The following is a 17,642-nucleotide window of genomic DNA, read 5'->3' as shown; positions in this document are numbered from 1 at the left end:
CTACCTCATAAGGTTGTTGTGAGGATCAAATGAGATAATGGATGTGAAAACGCTTTGAAAAAAAAAGTATAAAGTGCTATACAAATGTAAGGTTTTATTATTTTTCTATTATATCTCTAACTATTTATTTTTGACACCAACACTCACGGGGAAGGGAAGGTGACCCTAGCACTCATGGGGTATCTGAGGTTTGGGAGAATCACAGGCCCTCCCACTGGAAGTAAAACAGGAGAGGAAAAAGGTGACCAGGTCCCTCATATATTTCATAAAATTTCACCAGTTTACCCATTACCTCCCCAGGGTGCCCGAGATAATTCTGTCCTATATCCCAAGTGCATCTCAGCAGGTTGGGAGAAGAGGAAAAGGATAACCTGCTAATATCTGTGTGCTCTCTAATTAGGAGGTCTAAGAGTGATTCCCCAGTTTCTCCACGAGAACTCTGATCTGTATCCTAAATCCTCATGATGGGACCAGAGGATCCCTATCAACACCCACACCCACATCCCTTGGCTCCAGCATCACAAGCTCACCGTTTGTAGTGTGTGAGGATTTTAGGCTCTGATCGGGCACAGCCAGTGGGGTTGATCATGAGTGGCAGCTCCATAAGGGGGTGGCGCCCATAGCGGAATAAATAGTTTTGACAGCTCTCCACCCCGGGCAGCTGTGGGCACAGTTCATACTCACCTTAGCCTGAGTTTTTTTGGGGTGGCCAAAGTTCTCAGTGCCCGCCAAGCCCCCCAGCTCCCAGCCCCTTCCTTACTGATTCAGCTATGCGAAGCACAGCGTGCACCGTCAGCCCAAAGAGCTCCTCGCCCTTCAGATACTCAGGGAAGAGTCGCAGCATGTCAGCCTCTTTTCTCATGGCAGCCACAGGCTCAATGATGCGATTCCACACGGCTAAGAAGCAGGGAAGAGAGCAGCCCTTAGAGGCAACTTCTGCTCACTGACCTCCAGTCCCTAACCCCAATCCAGAACCACAGTTGTTTTCTGTGGCCTTCAAGCCTCCCTATCATGAAGGTGTGCTGGTCTTCCGGATCCTCTCTTGGCCTCCTAGTCTCACTGTCTGTTAAGAAGCAGGAGGCTTCCAACAACAGGGGGTCATCACAGAGCCTTAAGACAGAAACCCAGGGCCCAGTGGACCCAGCATAGGCCATGGAAGGTCCCTAGTGAAAGAACAGGCATGCTTTGGAGTTGGAAAGACTTGCGCTCAGGTTCTAGTACTGGCCATGGGACCCTGAGCCAAATACAGTCATGTGCAGCTTAACAACATTTCATTCAATGAGGAATCATATATACAACAGTGGTCTGGTAAGACAATAATACTGTATTTTTACTGTATCTTTTCTATATTTAGATGCACATACTTACCATATGTTACAACTGCCTACAGTATTCAGTACAGTTACATGCTATACAGATTTGTAGCCTAGGAGCAATGGGGTATACCACAGAGCCTAGGTGTGTAGTATGCTGCACCATTTAGGTTTGTGTAAGTACACTCTATGAAGTTCACACAATGACAAAATCACCTAACAATGCATTTCTCAGAATGTATCCCTGTCATTTAGCAATGCATAACTGTACTTAAATCTAAGACTCAGTTTATGTGTAAACTGGGCATAATCGTAGTACAATACTTACCTCATAGGGTTGTATGAACAAAATAAACTACACAAATCACTTAGCTTAGTTTGTGGCTCACAGTACACACTCAAAAAAAGGTACCTGCTCTTACTGTTATTTTATCATTAACACTAAAACTAAAATCAAAGTTATTCCGATTTCATCCAGGGAAACACAACCACAAGGAACTCGGTTAGGATTAGGTTAGGTGAAGCAGACGATAGTCTCAGAACTATTTTCTTTTGTTCCATTGAGGATAGCAAAAGGCACTAGAGTATGTGAGATGAGATAAGCAAAATATTTTCAACTACAAGGGAATTTAGGGTGACAGAGAGGCTCAAACACTTTCACTGGGAATTTGCAAGAGACCCCCTGCCTGCCTGAGGTGGGGGAAGGAGGATCACTCACATAGAGGCTACAGGTCCTCTTACAGACACTGTAACAGTGACCCTGGGAGAAACTTTCCCCATACCATATTATCCATTTCAAGGGCCCACCGCTCACCCTGGGGAGAGGCATCAGTGAAGACCAGGTCCTCCAGGCCCTGCTCGATGACTTTGATTACAAACTCCGGCCGCCCGTTGTTCTCACCAATAGAACAGCGATAGCAACAGCGACGATTGTTGGTGCGGAGGCTCCAATAGATGCGTGTGGCCTCGTAGCCCACGGGATAGAGGGCAGTGGCACTATGAAAGTCAGCCATCTGGTGAGGCAGCAGCTGTCCAATGGCGTGGAACACAAGGCCCCCCACACGGAACATGTGCAGCCGTTCTCCCCGCTGAATGATGCTGGCGATTTGCTTCACCTCGTCCCGCTCAATGTAGACCCGCCGGAAGACAGCAAAAGAGCTCAGCTCTTGCTCACAGGGCCCCTTGATCTTATGCATTGGACACAGCATGGTCTTGTCCTTGAAGAACATGCACTTGGCACGGATGGCACAAGCAAAATGGTAGACATTGGGGCAACGCATGCGATTGCAGCTGCTGGTGGCACCAGTTCGCTGGCACAGGGAGCACTTGGTTAGCAGTCCTCGGTGCAGGGCAACCTCCACATTCATTAGTGCCCCGCCCTGGGTCTCGTACACCTCCGTGGACCAAAGGGCACAGTTGAGGTGCACCCACAGGTCCAGGTCCAGGTTCAGCAGGCGGGCAGGCCCATCAGTGGCCCCGTCACCCTCCTCATGACAGAAACAGCAGCGACGCATGTCTCGAGGTACCTTGTCAGGTCGCAAGGCTGTGCCAAGCTGCTCCATAAACTCTGCCACTTCCCGCTCATCCTCCTGCTGCCCGCTGCCCTTCTGGATGGTCAGCAGCAGCCGCAGCCGCTTCCAGCGCACTCCTTTCCATTTCTTGAGGCGAGGAGGACGGGAATCTTCACCTTCTTCAGGGGGCCGGGCACGGGGCTTGGGTCGGGCTGATTCAGGGGATGAGGCCAGTGGCAGAGGTGAGGGGACGGGTGGCTCAGCCAAGGGTTTGGCGGGAAGTTCAACCAAGGGTTCAGTAGGGGGACTGGCAGGAGAAGGTGCCAAGGGGGAAGGGGGCGGGGAGGGTTCCTCAGGAGGTGGGGCCGAGAGCTGTCGCACATCCAGATTGGAGACATTGTAGGTATAGCTGTGCTGGGTGGGTGGCTCTGGGGCGGGGCTCTCCTGTAGGAGGGTGCCCTGTATCATTAGTGCCAGCTTCTCATCTAACTAGCTCCCTCCTTCCCCTCACCCACATCCCACCCTCCCAAAAGGCCTCCACATTCTTTGCCCTAGGCAGCCCCTTTTTTCTTTTCTTTTTTTTTTTTTTTTTTTTTTTGAGACAGAGTCTTGCTCTGTTGCCCAGGCTGGATCCAGAGGCACAATCTTGGCTCACTGCAACCTCTGCCTCCTGGGTTCAAGGGATTCTCATGCCTTAGCCTTTCGAGTAACTGGAATTACAGGCATGCACCATCATGCCTGGCTACTTTTTTTTTGTTTTTGTTTTTAGTAGAGATGAGGTTTCGCCATGTTGGCCAGGCTGGTCTCAAACTCCTGGCCTAAAGTGATTCACTCCCCTTACCTCCCAAAGCACTGGGATTACAGACATGAGCCACCGTGCCTAGCCAGCAGCCCCTTTTTTCTAACACCCACCCCTTTTTCTCCCCTAGACCTACCTGTTTCAGAAGGCTCAAGATGTCTAGTTGGCTCTTGAGGGTATAGCCAGGCAACACTGCATCAAACTGCTTCAGCCAATCAGGGCCAGTGTCTTGGCTCTTGCCTCCCAGACCCTTTTCCTTCCCACCTACAGAAAGGAGTGGATCAGAGCGTCCCAACAGAATCACTTCCCTCAAGTCCCAAAAGGCTTCCCTGCCACACTCACCAGGACCCTCAGCTTCCCCCTTCTTAAGCTCAGTGCCTGCCCGGGCAGGGCCCTCTGGGAACAGCACCTCATAGGAGTTGGGGATCTTCATGCTTAGCAGCTCTGCCACTGCCACCATCACACCATTCAGGTTCTGCCAGGGCCGGGGAAGGAATGGGAGAAACATGTCAGCCAAGTGTCTGAGGTGAGTTCTACTATCAGCTGGGTGGGGACAAGGACACCTAGAACCCACTCCCCAGAGCAGGAGTTCTATCCTGTGTCACCCAGCCCTGCTGTGAGCACTGATGGGAGCTCCACGAAAAGGGGACTACATCAACTACATTTAGGAAATGATGCATGCTCTATCCATGACTTGGAGGCTCATGATACACGTCAGCAAATTAAAAAGACCTGAGGACTCTACTTGTAGTAAAGAAACCCATACTGTCATTTTAACTGTGTTTTCCAACTTTCTTTGACCACAAAAGTCCGTTAATATTTTCAAAACAGCTGATAGAGTCCCACCAAACATGACTGGGGCAATGCTGTCATGTAGTACCTGTGGCATTACACACACAGGTGCTCCTTAGTTGTTGACTTGTCTGTCTTTACTATGGGACTATGAGCCCCGTGAGGGCAGGAATCATGCTTCATATCCAAATTCCACAGACTCTAGCCCAGGCTTTCACATACAATAGGTACTCAGTACATGTTTTTAAACAACTACAGTTTTTCTTATCCAGACAAATTCCAGGGACTGCCCTCTGATCAGGTTCCCCTCAGCCTCGAGGTACCCCTAGGACACACCTTGGCTGCAGCAGCAGAGACTGTGAGCATGACTGACACCTCACTTCCTTTGCCCTTTTCCCAAGTTGTGGCAGGCAGCTTTCCAGGGACCTCCAGGTCAAGGGCCCCATAAGGTTTGGTATCTGGGAAGACTGAATGAGAAAGAGGGATTTGTGTAACCCCTGGCCGCCTCTCCCCTAGCTTCAGACAACCCAGGTGAACTGGGCCTGGCCCACATCCAGAGTAGCACATACCTGGGATGCTGGCCCGAGGAATGAGGGGGATGACAGGGGAGAGGGCTCGGTCCTCTTGCTCCCACCGGCCTGAGCCCAGATGAGGGAAACGAGGGGCCTCCTCCCCCAAGATGCTCTCAGGGGATGAAGCTGGCACAATGCTGTCAGGAGAATCGCTATCCTCATCACTCTCCATCCTAGGGACCAAAAGTAGACATTTGTTGCTACAGCCCTGCAGACTCCCCCTCCTAAATCTAGAGATGAATAGATATCTTACTTGAAATCTGCCATTGGCCAAAGGAAATATGAGGCAACCTGTCCCCCACCCTTGTTCCTCATCCCCATTTCCGGCCCCACCCCTACCTGACATCCTCAGTCTGATTGTGAGGGGGTGTAGGCAAGGCGGCCAGCAGGTCTAGACTCTTCACCTCTGAAGTATCTGAGGGGTGGGTGGGGAGAAGAAAAGTCAGGTGAGGGTGGCCAGGGCTGATGGTACCTTCTCCCAATATTTTAGGCCTAATTAGCATGAGATCTCAGCTATCATGATTAACTGTCCTCCCACCTACCAGTTTGGGGCAGACAAGCTATATTTATTGAGTCTGTCGTGCATGCCAGGCACTGGCTTTATTTATTTTTTTCATAGACATGGGGGGTCCTGTTATATTGCCCAAACTGGTCTTGAACTCCTGGCCTCAAGCAATCCTCCCATCTTGGCCTCCGAAAGTGTTGCGATTACAGGCATAAGCTACCATGCCTGGTGGCAGTTGGCTTTAGATACACTCTTTGGAGTTTGTTTAGTCATTTAACAACTCCATTAGGTGAGTACTACAATAGCCATTTTCCAGTGAGGAAACTGAGGCTCACACAAGGCAATCAAGTTACTTGGATACGGTAACACAGTTGAATGAATGCAGGAACCAGAATTCAAATCCAGATCAGTCTAGCTCCACACTCACTAAAGCTGGACTGTTCCTTCTATACAAAGCTTCATAAAGATGCTCCTTGCCACCCACCTCCCCTATTGTGTTTGCTCTAGACTCCAAATGTCCATTCTGGTCCCCAAGAAATCAGTCCTGAAGGGGCCCTTCCTACCTCAAGTGCCCTGTTATGTAAACACACAGGACAGCAGGCAACCCACTCATTTCTAAACTGTACAGCACACTAACTGGCTTGGACTCCAGCTACCAAACCCCACCAGGGGTGGTATCTGCTCTTGACTTACCCCTCAGTGCCCCTTCAGTATCCCGGGCAGAGGCAGCATCCTTGGGGTGCTCCCCCAGCTCTTCAGATGGAGTAACACCATTCACCATCTTCTGCTGCACCGATGGGGGTGGGGTGGGGGGCAGCGACGAGGGTGGTGTCGGCGGGTTACTCAGGTTATTCTGGGGGGTGGGGGGTGGGGTGTTGTGTGCAAGATGGCATAGGGAGACTGGTATAATCTCCTGGTCCCACTCTACGTCAACAATTCCCTCAATTTTCCATTCCCACCCTCACCTTCCCAAGAACTTCAACTATTCCCAAAAAATATTGCCATTTTTCTGACCTTGGTAAGCAGCTGGGAATAGTAGTCAGGGCCAGTGGGCAGCGCCCCACTTCCAAAGGCCCCCCTCAGCTGGCTCTGCCCATTGACTGGGCAGCCACTGCCAAAGGGGGCGAAGAGGCTAAAATTGGCGGTGATAGCAGGCTCCGTTAGGGGAAGCAGCGACAGCTCCTATGAGGGGCAAGATGACAAAGTTGAAAACCGGCAGCATTTGCAATGCTGTCTTGCACAGCTGGGGGACAGGGTGCCCCCTATCCTGGGATGGGACCAGGGGACTGGCTCCTGGGGGTCACCTGTTTCAGCTGTTTCAGCAAGGCCTCGCTGGCCCTGACCCCGTCCTCCTTCCGCAGCTTCTTTCGGGAGCTCACCAACCTGTCGCTTGCCTTCTGTACCCGCTTGGGTTTCGGTGTCAAAGGCTTCCTTGCTGCTGCATCCTAAGCCAAATAAGCCCAGTGAAGGCTGCTACCCTCCTCCTCAGAGCCCTCATCTCTTCTGTCTGACCCAGGTTCACTCATTCTGCCCCCCCGCTGGCCCTAGGCCCCACTCTACCTGCTCTACTCTAGCCAGAGTACTCACCTCCTTATTGCTGGGGGTACCCTGTAGTTTCTGCTCCAGCCCAGCCAGCTTGCTGTCAATGTGCCCGTTGATCTCAGCTCGCAGCCCCTCGGACCCCCGCCCAGTGCTGAGTTGCACATTCTTTGCCCGGAGTAGCTTCTGCAAGAGCAGATGCCCAGCTTCTGAGCGAGGGCCTGCCAGCAGGAGGTGGTTGCTGGTTCCTGGTGCCCCTATTGGCTCCCCATTGGCCTCCCTCTTCACTGACTGGGCTCCCAGGGCACATGGCTCTTCCCGAGGTTCTTGCTTGATGCTGAGTTGGGGTGCCTCAGGCACCACCTGTCCATTCACCTGGTCCAGATGCCCAGGTACCAGGCTGCTCTGCTCTGGCTTCTGGGTTTCTGCTAGGTTGTCTGGGGGATCCCAAGGTCCCATACCCTTGCCAAACAAGGTATCTGCAAGCTGGGCAGCAGCAGGTGAGACCCTCCCAGGAGGCAGCTCCAACGTTGGCCCCTGGGGCTTGGGGTTCCCTGGATGGGCGGGAGGGAGCTGGGCCTCAGTGGGAAGCTGGGAGCTGGGGGAAGGTAATTGTGAAGGTCTCTTTGGCTCTTGAGGGCTGGATGGTGGAGGTGTGGGATGGACAGGGCCAAGGACTGGTCCTGTAGATAAGGCTCCTGGTGGGGCAGGGAGCCGAGGTGGGCCCTGAGGTCGAGGCCCTGCCCCTAGCTCCTGGAGGGGGCCTGTCTGTGATCCAGGGAAGCCCCCAAGTTGAGGTTGGCAGCCCAGAAGGCCCTGGAGGGGAGAGGTCTGGGTCCCAGGCTCCTGGTAGGGTGGGGTCTGGCGTACTGCCTGACTCTGCTGCAGCTGCCGCTGCATGAGGAGTGCCTGTAGCTGCTGCTGCTGCTGAGGACTTAAGTGTCGCAGCTGTGGGTTTTTGGCCAGGACTCCTTGGAGCTGTGCTCGAAGCTGACCCACCGTAGGCATGATTCCAACCCCAGGCAGACCCTGCCCAGACTGGAGGACAGGTCCTGCTTTGGGAGGTTGTGGCCCTGTATTATTTTGCATGGGCCTCTCTAGCATGGGCTGTTGGGGGCCCAGAAGGTTCTGGGTCATGGGCCCAGGCTGCTCCCCTAAGGAAACAGAGGGCTGAGCAAGCAGGTGGGGCATAGATGAAGCCTCAGAAGATGATCCACTGACTAGCTGCCCATGGCTTCCTCCACTTGCTGTGTGGAGCAGGCTTACTTGTTGCTGCTGTTGTCCTGGAAGCCTCAGAGGTGGCTGCAGCTGCAGAGAGCTGGACTGAGGCTGGGGCTGGGGTTGGACAAGCAGAAGTTGTGCATCCCCAGAGAGTGAGGGCTTTACCTCTCCTGGTTCAGTGGCCATTGACTCAGGGGTAGTTCCTATTGCTAACGACCCTCCCTGATGTGTAGAGGGCCCCTCAGTGACCTCTGAAGAAACAGCCGGGTCTACGGTGTTTTGTTCCTTGCCCGTCAGGAGGAGGGTTGGGCCCAGGGCTCCAGGGCTAGAAAAGTGTTGAAGAGGCTTTGCTGGCATGCCAGGGCCAACTGCCACCTGCTGCTGCTGTTGTTGCTGAGGAGACAGTAAAGTTCGACTCTGGTTTAAAAGGCCCATCTGCTGCTGCTGCTGCTGTTGTTGGTGTTGCAGCTGCTGCTGTTGCTGTTGTAGCTGCTGTTGCTGCTGTTGAAGCTGCTGCTGCTGTTGCTGTTGTTGTTGCTGTTGAAGCTGCTGCTGCTGTTGCTGCTGTTGTTGAAGCTGCTGCTGCTGTTGCTGTTGTTGAAGCTGCTGCTGCTGAAGTTGCTGCTGCTGTTGTAGCTGCTGCTGCTGCTGTTGTAGCTGCTGCTGCTGCTGCTGCTGCTGCTGCTGCTGCTGCTGCTGTTGCAGCTGCTGCTGCTGCTGCTGCTGCTGCTGCTGCTGCTGCTGCTGCTGCTGAAGCTGCTGTAAAGAGCCCATAGGCTGAGTGCTCAGTTTAGGCTGCCCACTGTGTGACATCAGACTCTGCTGAAGATGGGACAGCCCTGCCATGGACCCTTGCTGTTGGTGCTGTTGTTGCTGTTGGTGCTGTTGTTGCTGCTGCTGCTGCTGGGCTGTGACCAGCCTGTGTCCCATAAGGCCCTGACCCTGCTGTGCCAGCTGGGGGGAACTGAGCACCCGGGACTGGGTCATAAGCACCTGTCTGTGAGGGCCCTGGGGCCCCAAAGCTCCAGGGTGCTGCTGCTGCAACACAGCCACCTGGGCAGGGCCCAGCATGCCCTGGGGCCCCTGGGGTGGTTGAGGGGACAGCTGCTGGACCAGGAGGCCTTGGTGGCTGCTGGGAGGCAGAAGTCCCTGGGGCTTGGGACCCAGAGCTTGGTTTGTCTGTACTCCAGGACCCTGCTGCTGTTGCTGCTGGATTGCTACCTGTCCTAGAAGGTGCTGCTGCTGTTGCTGCTGCAATTTCTGGGCCAGCTGCATGCGTTGCTGCTGCAGCTGCAGCTGCCTTTCCTGTAAAAGTCTTGAATCAGGTCCAAGGCTTCGAAGAGCAAGGTTGCCAGGGAAGAAGCCCCCTGAGGGGCCAGCCAGGGATCCAGCCCCACCAGAATGTTGCTGTTGTTGCTGCTGGGCCAGAGCTGTGTTAAGGAAGGGGCCACCAGGCTGTCCAGGTAGTGCCATACCCCCAGGGGGCAGGCGAAGACCTCCAGCTTGCCCACCCGGAGGCCCCTGTGGTGGCTGCAACCCATGGCCAGGGAGCAGCTGACCAGGGAGCTTGGTGAGCAGCCGGGGACTCTGGGAAGGGCTAAGAGCCAGCACAGCTGAGTGTTGTTGCTGTTGCTGCTGCTGCTGCTGCTGCTGCTGTTGCTGCTGCTGCTTGTTCCGATATTCCGCCATGAGATTAGTGTGCTCCTTCTGCTGTTTCCGGACCTAACGTGGGAGGTCAGAGGGGTCAGGCTGGGACATGCTCCCCCCATGCCATCCCTCTTCCCTGCCTTCTGGGTGCTAGGCTGAAGTTTGCTTTCCCCTACCTGATCCAGCTGTTTCTGGATCTTGCTCTGCTGCTCTGTAACCAGCTTGAGCTTCTCAGCATCAGCTTCTGGGAACTCACGGCCAGCTTTTTTGGCAGTGCGCTGCTTGGCACACAGAGCCTTCCGGGACTTGCGGTGTACACCAATCTGCTCCTCTAGCACCTTCAGCTGCATCTGTAGGAGCTGCTGGGTATGGAACAGCCACTCCTCATACTGCCGCTGGTCAGCTTCATCTGGGAAAAGAAGCTGGGTGTCAGGACCTGCAAAATGGTAATCCCAATCCCTCTTCCTCTATATGTCCCAAACCACTTCCCTGCACCTTCCTCCCATGCCCCATACTCACTGATCACTCCCTGAGCAAAAGTGGGTGGGTTGGGACGAGGTTGGGAGGGATCACCAGCACTCCGCTCCTGCAATGAGAGAGACTGCTAAAGGGTCATTGTTCCCTGCCAGGCCCTAAGAAGGGTGCCCCAACGGCATAAGACACAAGTTCCTACTCCCACCTGACCACTTACCTGGCCACTCCCAGGTGCCACATGGTTCTGCAGATCACTGCCGGGTCCCCCCGAGAGCCTCTGGGCTAGCAGAGACACCTGCTGTCTGGAGTCCACCAAAGCACAGAGGATAAGTGTTGGCAATAAGAAAGTTGGAAGGCAAAGAAACGTGGGACAAGTAGGGAGTGGGGCCAAGAAGGGGTGTGACTGGGAAAGAAAAGGGCCAAACCCATTCCGGCCCTGATTCTTACCTGTTCATACCAGGTGCCACCCCAATGCTGCCCTGAGCCATCACTTTCTTGATGCCTTTCAAAGCCACCATCTTGGCCTTTGCAATAGGATCAATGATATCTTCTGCAGCAAATTTGTCCAGGTCTGGAGAGGGGAGAACCAAATGAGCTGGGCTATGGGGCCAATGCTTCACTGAATATCTGCGATTCCTTTCAACATCCTGACCTCAACCACACCAGGCAGAACAATGGCATGGCAAGGCAGAAAGACCACTGAATTAGGAGCCAGTCTGCCTGGGTGAATCAGCTCTATTATTCACAGGACATGTGGTCCTGTTTTTACTTGCGCCATGCTAGAAAAAGTGGCTCTGTAAATATTTGTTGAGTCAACCTGCATTATTTCACCTCAGTTTACCCTTTTATTTGATACAGATGATGATCCCTACTCCGTCTACCTCAGAGGTGTTAAGAGGATCAAACGTGACAAGAATTTAAGTACACTTTATGACTTGGAAAGCATTCTTCAAATGCAATGTTCTTAGTGCAACTAGCACAGCCCAAGAACCCAAGATGCTGGCACTGTTGCAAAGCCCTAGATTCCAGAGCTGTTTTGGGTACCGCATGCATCACCTGTAGTCCACTCTCCTGTCTGTCTAGAATGCTGGGCAAAAAAAAAGAAACAACCAACTACCAAAAAGTTAATTAAATCATCCTAAAATCCCACACTTCGTATATTTCTCCACTGCTCAGAAAACTTAACTGAGCGCCCAGTTTTTCTTTTTTTTTTTTTTTTTTTTTTTTTTTAAGATAGAGCCTTGCTCTTGTCACCCAAGCTGGAGTGCAATGGTGCCGTTTTGGCTCACTGCAACCTCTACCTCCTGGGTTCAAGCGATTCTCCTGCCTCAGCCTCCCGAGTAACTGTGATTACAGACACCCACCACCAAGCCCAGCTAAGTTTTGTATTTTTAGTAGAAACGATGTTTCACCATGTTCCCCAGGCTGGTCTGGAACTCCTGACCTCAGGTGATCCACCCACCTCAGCCTCCCAAAGTGCTGGGATTAAAGGTGTGAGCCACAGCACCTGGCCAGAGCTCCCACTTTCTTAAGGACTAACCAAACTCCCTCTCCTGGAATTCTGAGGCAGTAAATAGTTAAGAGGAGTACCGACCAGACTTCAGATCTAGCTCTGCTAGCTGCTGTGTAATCTTGGACAAGTTACTTAACCTCCACTTCTGTTTCCTCTTCTGTAATCAAAGATAATAACAATACCTATTTAATGAGTCTGCTGTAATGATTAAATTGGACAAAAAGTGTGAAGTGCTCAGTAAACTGCTTGGCAAATAGTAATTACTCAATAAATGCTATTATAATTTGAGGTCTTTTTCAATCTGGCCCCCATATTACCTCACCAAAATTATGTCACTTACTTCACTCTAAACAGTTTACTCCAGCCTAACTAATTCACTCACTGTTCTTGAAACATCCCATAGGTTTTCCCGCCATTACAGCCTCAATGAACTTTTTCACCTATCCCACTTTTTTTTTTTTTAAAGACAGAGTCTCGCTCTGTTGCCCAGGCTGGGGTGCAATGGCGTGATCTCAGCTAACTGCAACCTCCACCTCCTGGGTTCAAGCAATTCTCCTGTCTCAGCCTCTCGAGTAGCTGGAACTACAGGCATGCACCACCACACCCAGCTAATTTTTATTTATTTATTTATTTTTGAGATGGAGTTTCGCTCTTGTTGCCCAGGCTGGAGTGCAATGAGGCGATCTTGGCTCACCAAAACCTCTGCCTCCTGGGGTCAAGCAATTCTCCTGCCTCAGCCTCCCAAGTAGTTGGGATTACAGGGATGCACCACCACGCCTGGCACACACCCAGCTGATTTTTGTATTTTTAGTAGAGATAGGGTTTCATCATCTTGGCCAGGCTGGTCTTGAATTCCTGATCTTAAGTGATCCACCTGCCTTGGCCTCCCAAAGTGCTGGGATTACAGGCATGAGGCATCATGCCTGACCTCAACTGCTTTTTTTTGCACCACCACTCTTCAAGTCCTAAGCTTTCAACTTCACTACAGCCACAAAGGCTCTGCTACTTAGGCTTCATTCATACATTCATTCCATTTATTCAAACATCTGCCATATGCCTACTATATGCCAGAACTGTTCTATCTTCTTAAAAGCTACAGTGTTTCTGCCTCTACCACTAGTATGATATTTAGCCAAAGTTCCTTGTGTCCCATCTTAAGTGCGGATTATTTGAGGTCTCTAGCCTCAGTGCCCATTTAGTGATAACAATGATCACCCTGAGTAACTTGGCTATGTTACTAACCGAGGTTACCTGTATCTGGGAAGAAGCTGTTTGCCAGCTGCTGCTGCATTGCCAGTTGCTGTGGCTTCATGCACATGGAAGGTGGCATGGTGCCCATGGGCTTCTGTGATAGCACTGGCTGTGAACTCTGCTGGGGTACCAAGCCTGCCTGCCCTCCATGCTGCCCACTTAGCATATGCCCTTGATTGGACACCATAGCCATGGATGGAGCCAGGCGCTGCTGGAGGGCATGAGTTGGTGGCTGGGTGGGCATCAGTGGTTGGGGCAAGCCTGGCTGTCGGGCCCCTCCAAGACCCAGGGAAAGCTGCTGCTGGGACCCAGCCAAACTGGGAGAAGAACCCTCATGTGGCAAAGACATGGCCTGGGCAGGGCCTGGTGCAGACAGTAGGGAATGCTGCTGCTGCTGCTGCTGTTGCTGCTGTTGCTGGGCAGGCTGCAACTGTGCTGAAAGCTGCTGCTTCTTTTGCAGCTCCTTCTTCTCATGCTCCAACAGGTCCTCAATGAGCAGGGGTAACTCGCTGGCTACCAGTGAGCTCTCCATCTTGTCTAGCTCATCCCCAGATGCTACAGGTCCACCAGGCAAGGTCAAAGCCCCACTCTCGAGCTCAAACTTTTCTAGCAGGGAGGATCCTCCTGGACCACTCAGTGGGCTGGGGGTCAGCAGGTGAGCTGGTGGTCCTCCTGTGGCCCCAAAGGAGCCCTTCTCAGCTGTGTGCCCACTGCTAGAAAATGGCCCTGTGCCCATCCGGGTATCCCGGCTGCCCATCACGCTCTGTCCTGGCTTTAGCCCCAGGCCAAGGGAATTGGCAGCAGGTGCGGGCTCTACCTTGGGGGTAGTAATGGTGAACTGGCAAGGGGAAGGGTGGCGTCCACCCTCCTCCACCTTGGGCTTCACCTCAGGGAGCACAGATGCCAGGCGGGGCTCAGAGGCATCAGCAGCAGGAGGAGGGCGCTCCTCAGGGCCCAAGGGTCCTGGCTCCACCCCACGCAGCAGGGCCTCCCGTTCAGCCTTCTCATTAGCTGATTCTACCAGCCTCAAGTGCTCATTGAAGATGTCCTTCTTGTCCCCAGTGTCCAGCTCAGGATCAGTATATGCCAGCAGATCAAACTCATCTCCATTGAGCAGGTCATCCAAGTGGGGGTCATTCGTCTCCAGGTTTTCTAAGGTGCCCAGTTCATCATCACCCTTGGCCACATCCACACCCAGACCCAGGTGAGCAAGCTCTTCATCATCCTCTAGGGCTTTGTGGGCATCAAAATCATCATCCAGCTCGGGATCCTCACAGGGCAACTTCCCAGCTTCCAGGGCCAGAGGAGTGGGGCGGCCAAGCTCAGTGCTCGAGGCAGGTCGGCTGACCAGCTCCAAGCCAGTTGGCAGGGTAGGACCCTTGGTGTGGGGTGTCGGATGTAGACTGTTGCTCAATTCAGGGGCCGGTGGGGCTGAGGGTTTCTGTGGGGGAAGACCTGATACCGCCAGGCCCCGAAGCCCTTCAGGAGCCAGTCGGTGGGTGTCCTCACTTACAGGGTAAAAACGGGGTCTCTGAGGTGGGCCCTGACCAGGAAATGGAGTGCCCCCAGGTCCCAGTCCTTTCTGTACATTGTGCCGCAGCTCAATGAACTGGGCAGGACCAGCTGGACCAGGCACTGGTTCACCAGGGCCTGGCAGACGGGTGGGAATTCCCGCCAATGGGGAACCTAGAGCTTGGCGGCCAAGTTCAGGTACAGGAGTTGACGGAAAGCGAGCTGACATGGCAAATCGCATGGAGGTTGCTGCTGTTGCCTGTTGCTGCTGCCATAGTTGTTGCTGTTGCTGCTGTAAGGGCAGGGACCCAGGATAGGGTGCTCGCTGATAGAAAGCTTGGGAGCCTCCTACCAGTTGCCTGGAAGAATATACAGTAGTCAATAAGATGAAATCAGATGAAAAGGAGCAAGAACATGTGCTTACGGCAGTGAGGAAGGATAGAATTAATGCAGTGAGGAAGAAAAGGAATGAGGAAGAAGAGAAAGTGATACTGGAAAAGGATTAGTGCTACAGGAAAATCACAAGAGCGTGCAACAGTGATAAAATTCATACCCCTTGGTTTACCCCCAGGGAACCTCCTGGAGCCTCACCGGCTGTTGACATCCATAGACGAAGGCGTGGCTGGTGGAGGTGGCCGGGAGAGTCGGTCATCGCCAGGGAAGGACCCTTGTCCCAGGATGGGGCCACTCAGCTTGCCTGGGGGCAGCCCCACAAGGTTGCTCTTGTCCTAGAAGAGACAAGGTAGATGAAGGTGGGGCAACCTTCAGTATCCTGGCCCCACTATCCCTTGTCACTCTACCTACCTGAGTCCCAGCAAAGGCGGTCTGGCCTCGACTCAGCTGCTCAAAGGCAGGGCTGCTGGGCTCAGCACCCCAACTGCCTGGAGGCCCCACTGCTCCTGCAGCTGCTGCAGCTGTTTCCTTCTCCTGCCGCAGGGTGTTGCGCTGGATCTGCTGCCGAATCAGCAGCTCTCGTAGTCGCTGGCGCTGTGCAAAAAAAAAAAAAAAAAGAAAAGGAATAAGCCCATTCTACTCTAATCATGGGGCTGACCCAGAGACAGCAGTGATATGTGGGGCTTAGCTCCAGGGTGTCAACTTACTTGTCGTTGCTTCTCCAGCTCTGTTTGGCTAAGGCCGGACATGCCTGGGTCCTGGGTACCTGGGAGTTCAGGTGTCGCCAAAGAGCTACCCATTCCAGCCCCTGGGTCTTCTCGCTTTTCGACAGGAGAGGTGATGCCTGATCGCTGTGAGGCTCCATGGGACAGGTAGGGGAGGGATCCGTCGGGTGCAGGTGGTGGCAGAACTGACGGGGGGCGTAGCGGGGACAGCCCATAGCTCTCCCCTGTGGACCCGCTGCTGGGCCCCAGGGGGCTGCCCGATGGGTGGAAGTTCCCTGTGGCTACTGCGTAGTTTGTGCTTTGAGGCTTGCCCAAGGTGGGGCCGGGCCCAAAATGGCTGTTGATCCCATGGGGTGGCGGGAGACCAGGCTGAGGGACAGGGGGCTTTAGGGAAGGCTCCCCTACCGCCTGAGGGAAAGTGAAACGCATGGGAGAGGGGGTGCCCACAAATGCTCCCGTCCCAGGGGACCGGACAAAATTGGGGGGCTGCCCACTTGGGACCTTGGTATGGAGCTCACCTGCCGGCCCCGAGGGCAGGGCTGCTGGGAAACCCCCAGCCCCCAGTGAAGTGTGGGCTAGAGACCCAGCCTTAAAGGCAACTTCAGGGGGCTGGGGTCGGGGTGGCTTATGCAATGGGGCAAATGGGTCACGGGACTGAGGGCGTGAGGGTGGGCGAGAATAAGGGTCAGGGGACTGGAAGCGAGGGGTAACGGGGGATGGGCAAAAAGCTTCAGCAGACAGAGGACGGGGTGTCAGTGGAGACTGGGAGCTGGACTGGGACTGAGGACTGGCAGGCACTCGGGAGAAAGGGTCGGAAGGCAGTGAGCGAGGGGGCAGAGCACAGCAGCTCTCAGGGGGCGGAGGCTGGGGCCGAGGAGTCAATGGGGGCTGAGCATAGGGGTCAGGGTAGGAGCCAGTGCGAAAGATGTCTGGGTGACTTGGAGGAGAAGGGGCCAAAGCCTGGGCAGGGGGTGGCTCCTGGGGCCTTAGGCCCAAGCCCGGGCTCTGGGGCTCTACCTGAGATGCCCGAGGGGTCAGGGGGGCTTTGAAGACATCAGGTGTCTTTAACTCCAGGCCACCCAGGTGGGGGCCTGAGGAGGGTGAGTCAACAAAGCCCAGGTTTGGGGGCCCATAGCTAGGAGAGGACGCCCCAAGCTCTTCCTTCTTCACCTCTAGGGCCTTCCGGGACTCCCCAAAAGGTGGGGGCGAGAGCAGGGGCTCGGAAGCCTTGCCTCCCCCTACCCCAGGGCTCTCAGGCACAGCCAAGTTATCCAGCGAGGGGCAGCGGGGTTTGAGGAATGGGTCAGGTGTGGAGGGCTGGTGTCGGGGGGTGCCAGGTGGGGTAGTGTGGAATTCCCCTGGCTGGCCAGTCCCAGGACGAGATGAGGCGCCCAGCATCGGGGGCTGCGCAGGGGCCCCCGTCGGACTAGGATAGGGGGGATAGGTGGGTGGTGCCGTGGGGAAGCGGGGCTCCAGGGGATAGGCGGGGGTCAGTCCAAAGGGGTCCTGTGAAGGCACTTGGGCGGGCACCTGGGGTGGGAGCTTGAGAAAGAGCTCACCAGGCGAGTCAGGGCCGGGCACCGAGCCCGCTGGCGGCTTCAGGAACCCGTCCGCAGAGGTAGACAAGCCGGCGGGGGTAGCGGGGCTGCCAATGAAAATGGTGGGGGCAGCAGCCGGGGGCGGGCTGCCCAGTGCCCCTGGCTGGGGGGGAATGCGGAGATGTAGGGCCGGTCGGTCAGTCTTACGGGCTATGTCGCCCACCTTGGTCTGCTTGTTGATCTGGCTCTCAGCCTGCTACAGGGGGAGACCAAGCACAGGGCAGTCAGGCTGCTGCAGGCAGGCCCCATGGCCCTCCACCCTCAAGAGAAGCCACCC

At 54.3% G+C, this 17,642-nt stretch overlaps 1 protein-coding gene across 1 annotated transcript in view; it reads right to left on the bottom strand.

Moving 5' to 3' along the window:
- Positions 1-17,642, bottom strand: part of KMT2D (lysine methyltransferase 2D) — a 40,760-nt gene that overhangs the window by 3,611 nt on the left and 19,507 nt on the right. Inside the window, exons 32-51 of the mRNA XM_017894735.1 lie at positions 15,750-17,561; positions 15,454-15,636; positions 15,241-15,377; positions 13,138-15,008; positions 10,821-10,944; positions 10,591-10,675; positions 10,419-10,485; positions 10,076-10,308; positions 7,080-9,974; positions 6,797-6,937; positions 6,507-6,674; positions 6,186-6,345; positions 5,327-5,402; positions 4,985-5,160; positions 4,752-4,882; positions 3,966-4,098; positions 3,760-3,887; positions 2,128-3,268; positions 761-897; positions 531-661 (exon numbers count right to left, since the gene is read on the bottom strand). Of these exons, the coding sequence (XP_017750224.1) occupies positions 531-661; positions 761-897; positions 2,128-3,268; positions 3,760-3,887; positions 3,966-4,098; positions 4,752-4,882; positions 4,985-5,160; positions 5,327-5,402; positions 6,186-6,345; positions 6,507-6,674; positions 6,797-6,937; positions 7,080-9,974; positions 10,076-10,308; positions 10,419-10,485; positions 10,591-10,675; positions 10,821-10,944; positions 13,138-15,008; positions 15,241-15,377; positions 15,454-15,636; positions 15,750-17,561 (9,929 nt within the window). The remainder of the gene's footprint in view (positions 1-530; positions 662-760; positions 898-2,127; positions 3,269-3,759; positions 3,888-3,965; positions 4,099-4,751; positions 4,883-4,984; positions 5,161-5,326; positions 5,403-6,185; positions 6,346-6,506; positions 6,675-6,796; positions 6,938-7,079; positions 9,975-10,075; positions 10,309-10,418; positions 10,486-10,590; positions 10,676-10,820; positions 10,945-13,137; positions 15,009-15,240; positions 15,378-15,453; positions 15,637-15,749; positions 17,562-17,642) is intronic.

Source organism: Rhinopithecus bieti, unplaced genomic scaffold, assembly GCF_001698545.2.
Source record: "Rhinopithecus bieti isolate Rb0 unplaced genomic scaffold, ASM169854v2 scaffold_24390, whole genome shotgun sequence".
NCBI lineage: Eukaryota > Metazoa > Chordata > Mammalia > Primates > Cercopithecidae > Rhinopithecus > Rhinopithecus bieti.
Note: the sequence above shows the minus strand (reverse complement) of the source record. Positions and strands in the feature narration are given on the sequence as shown.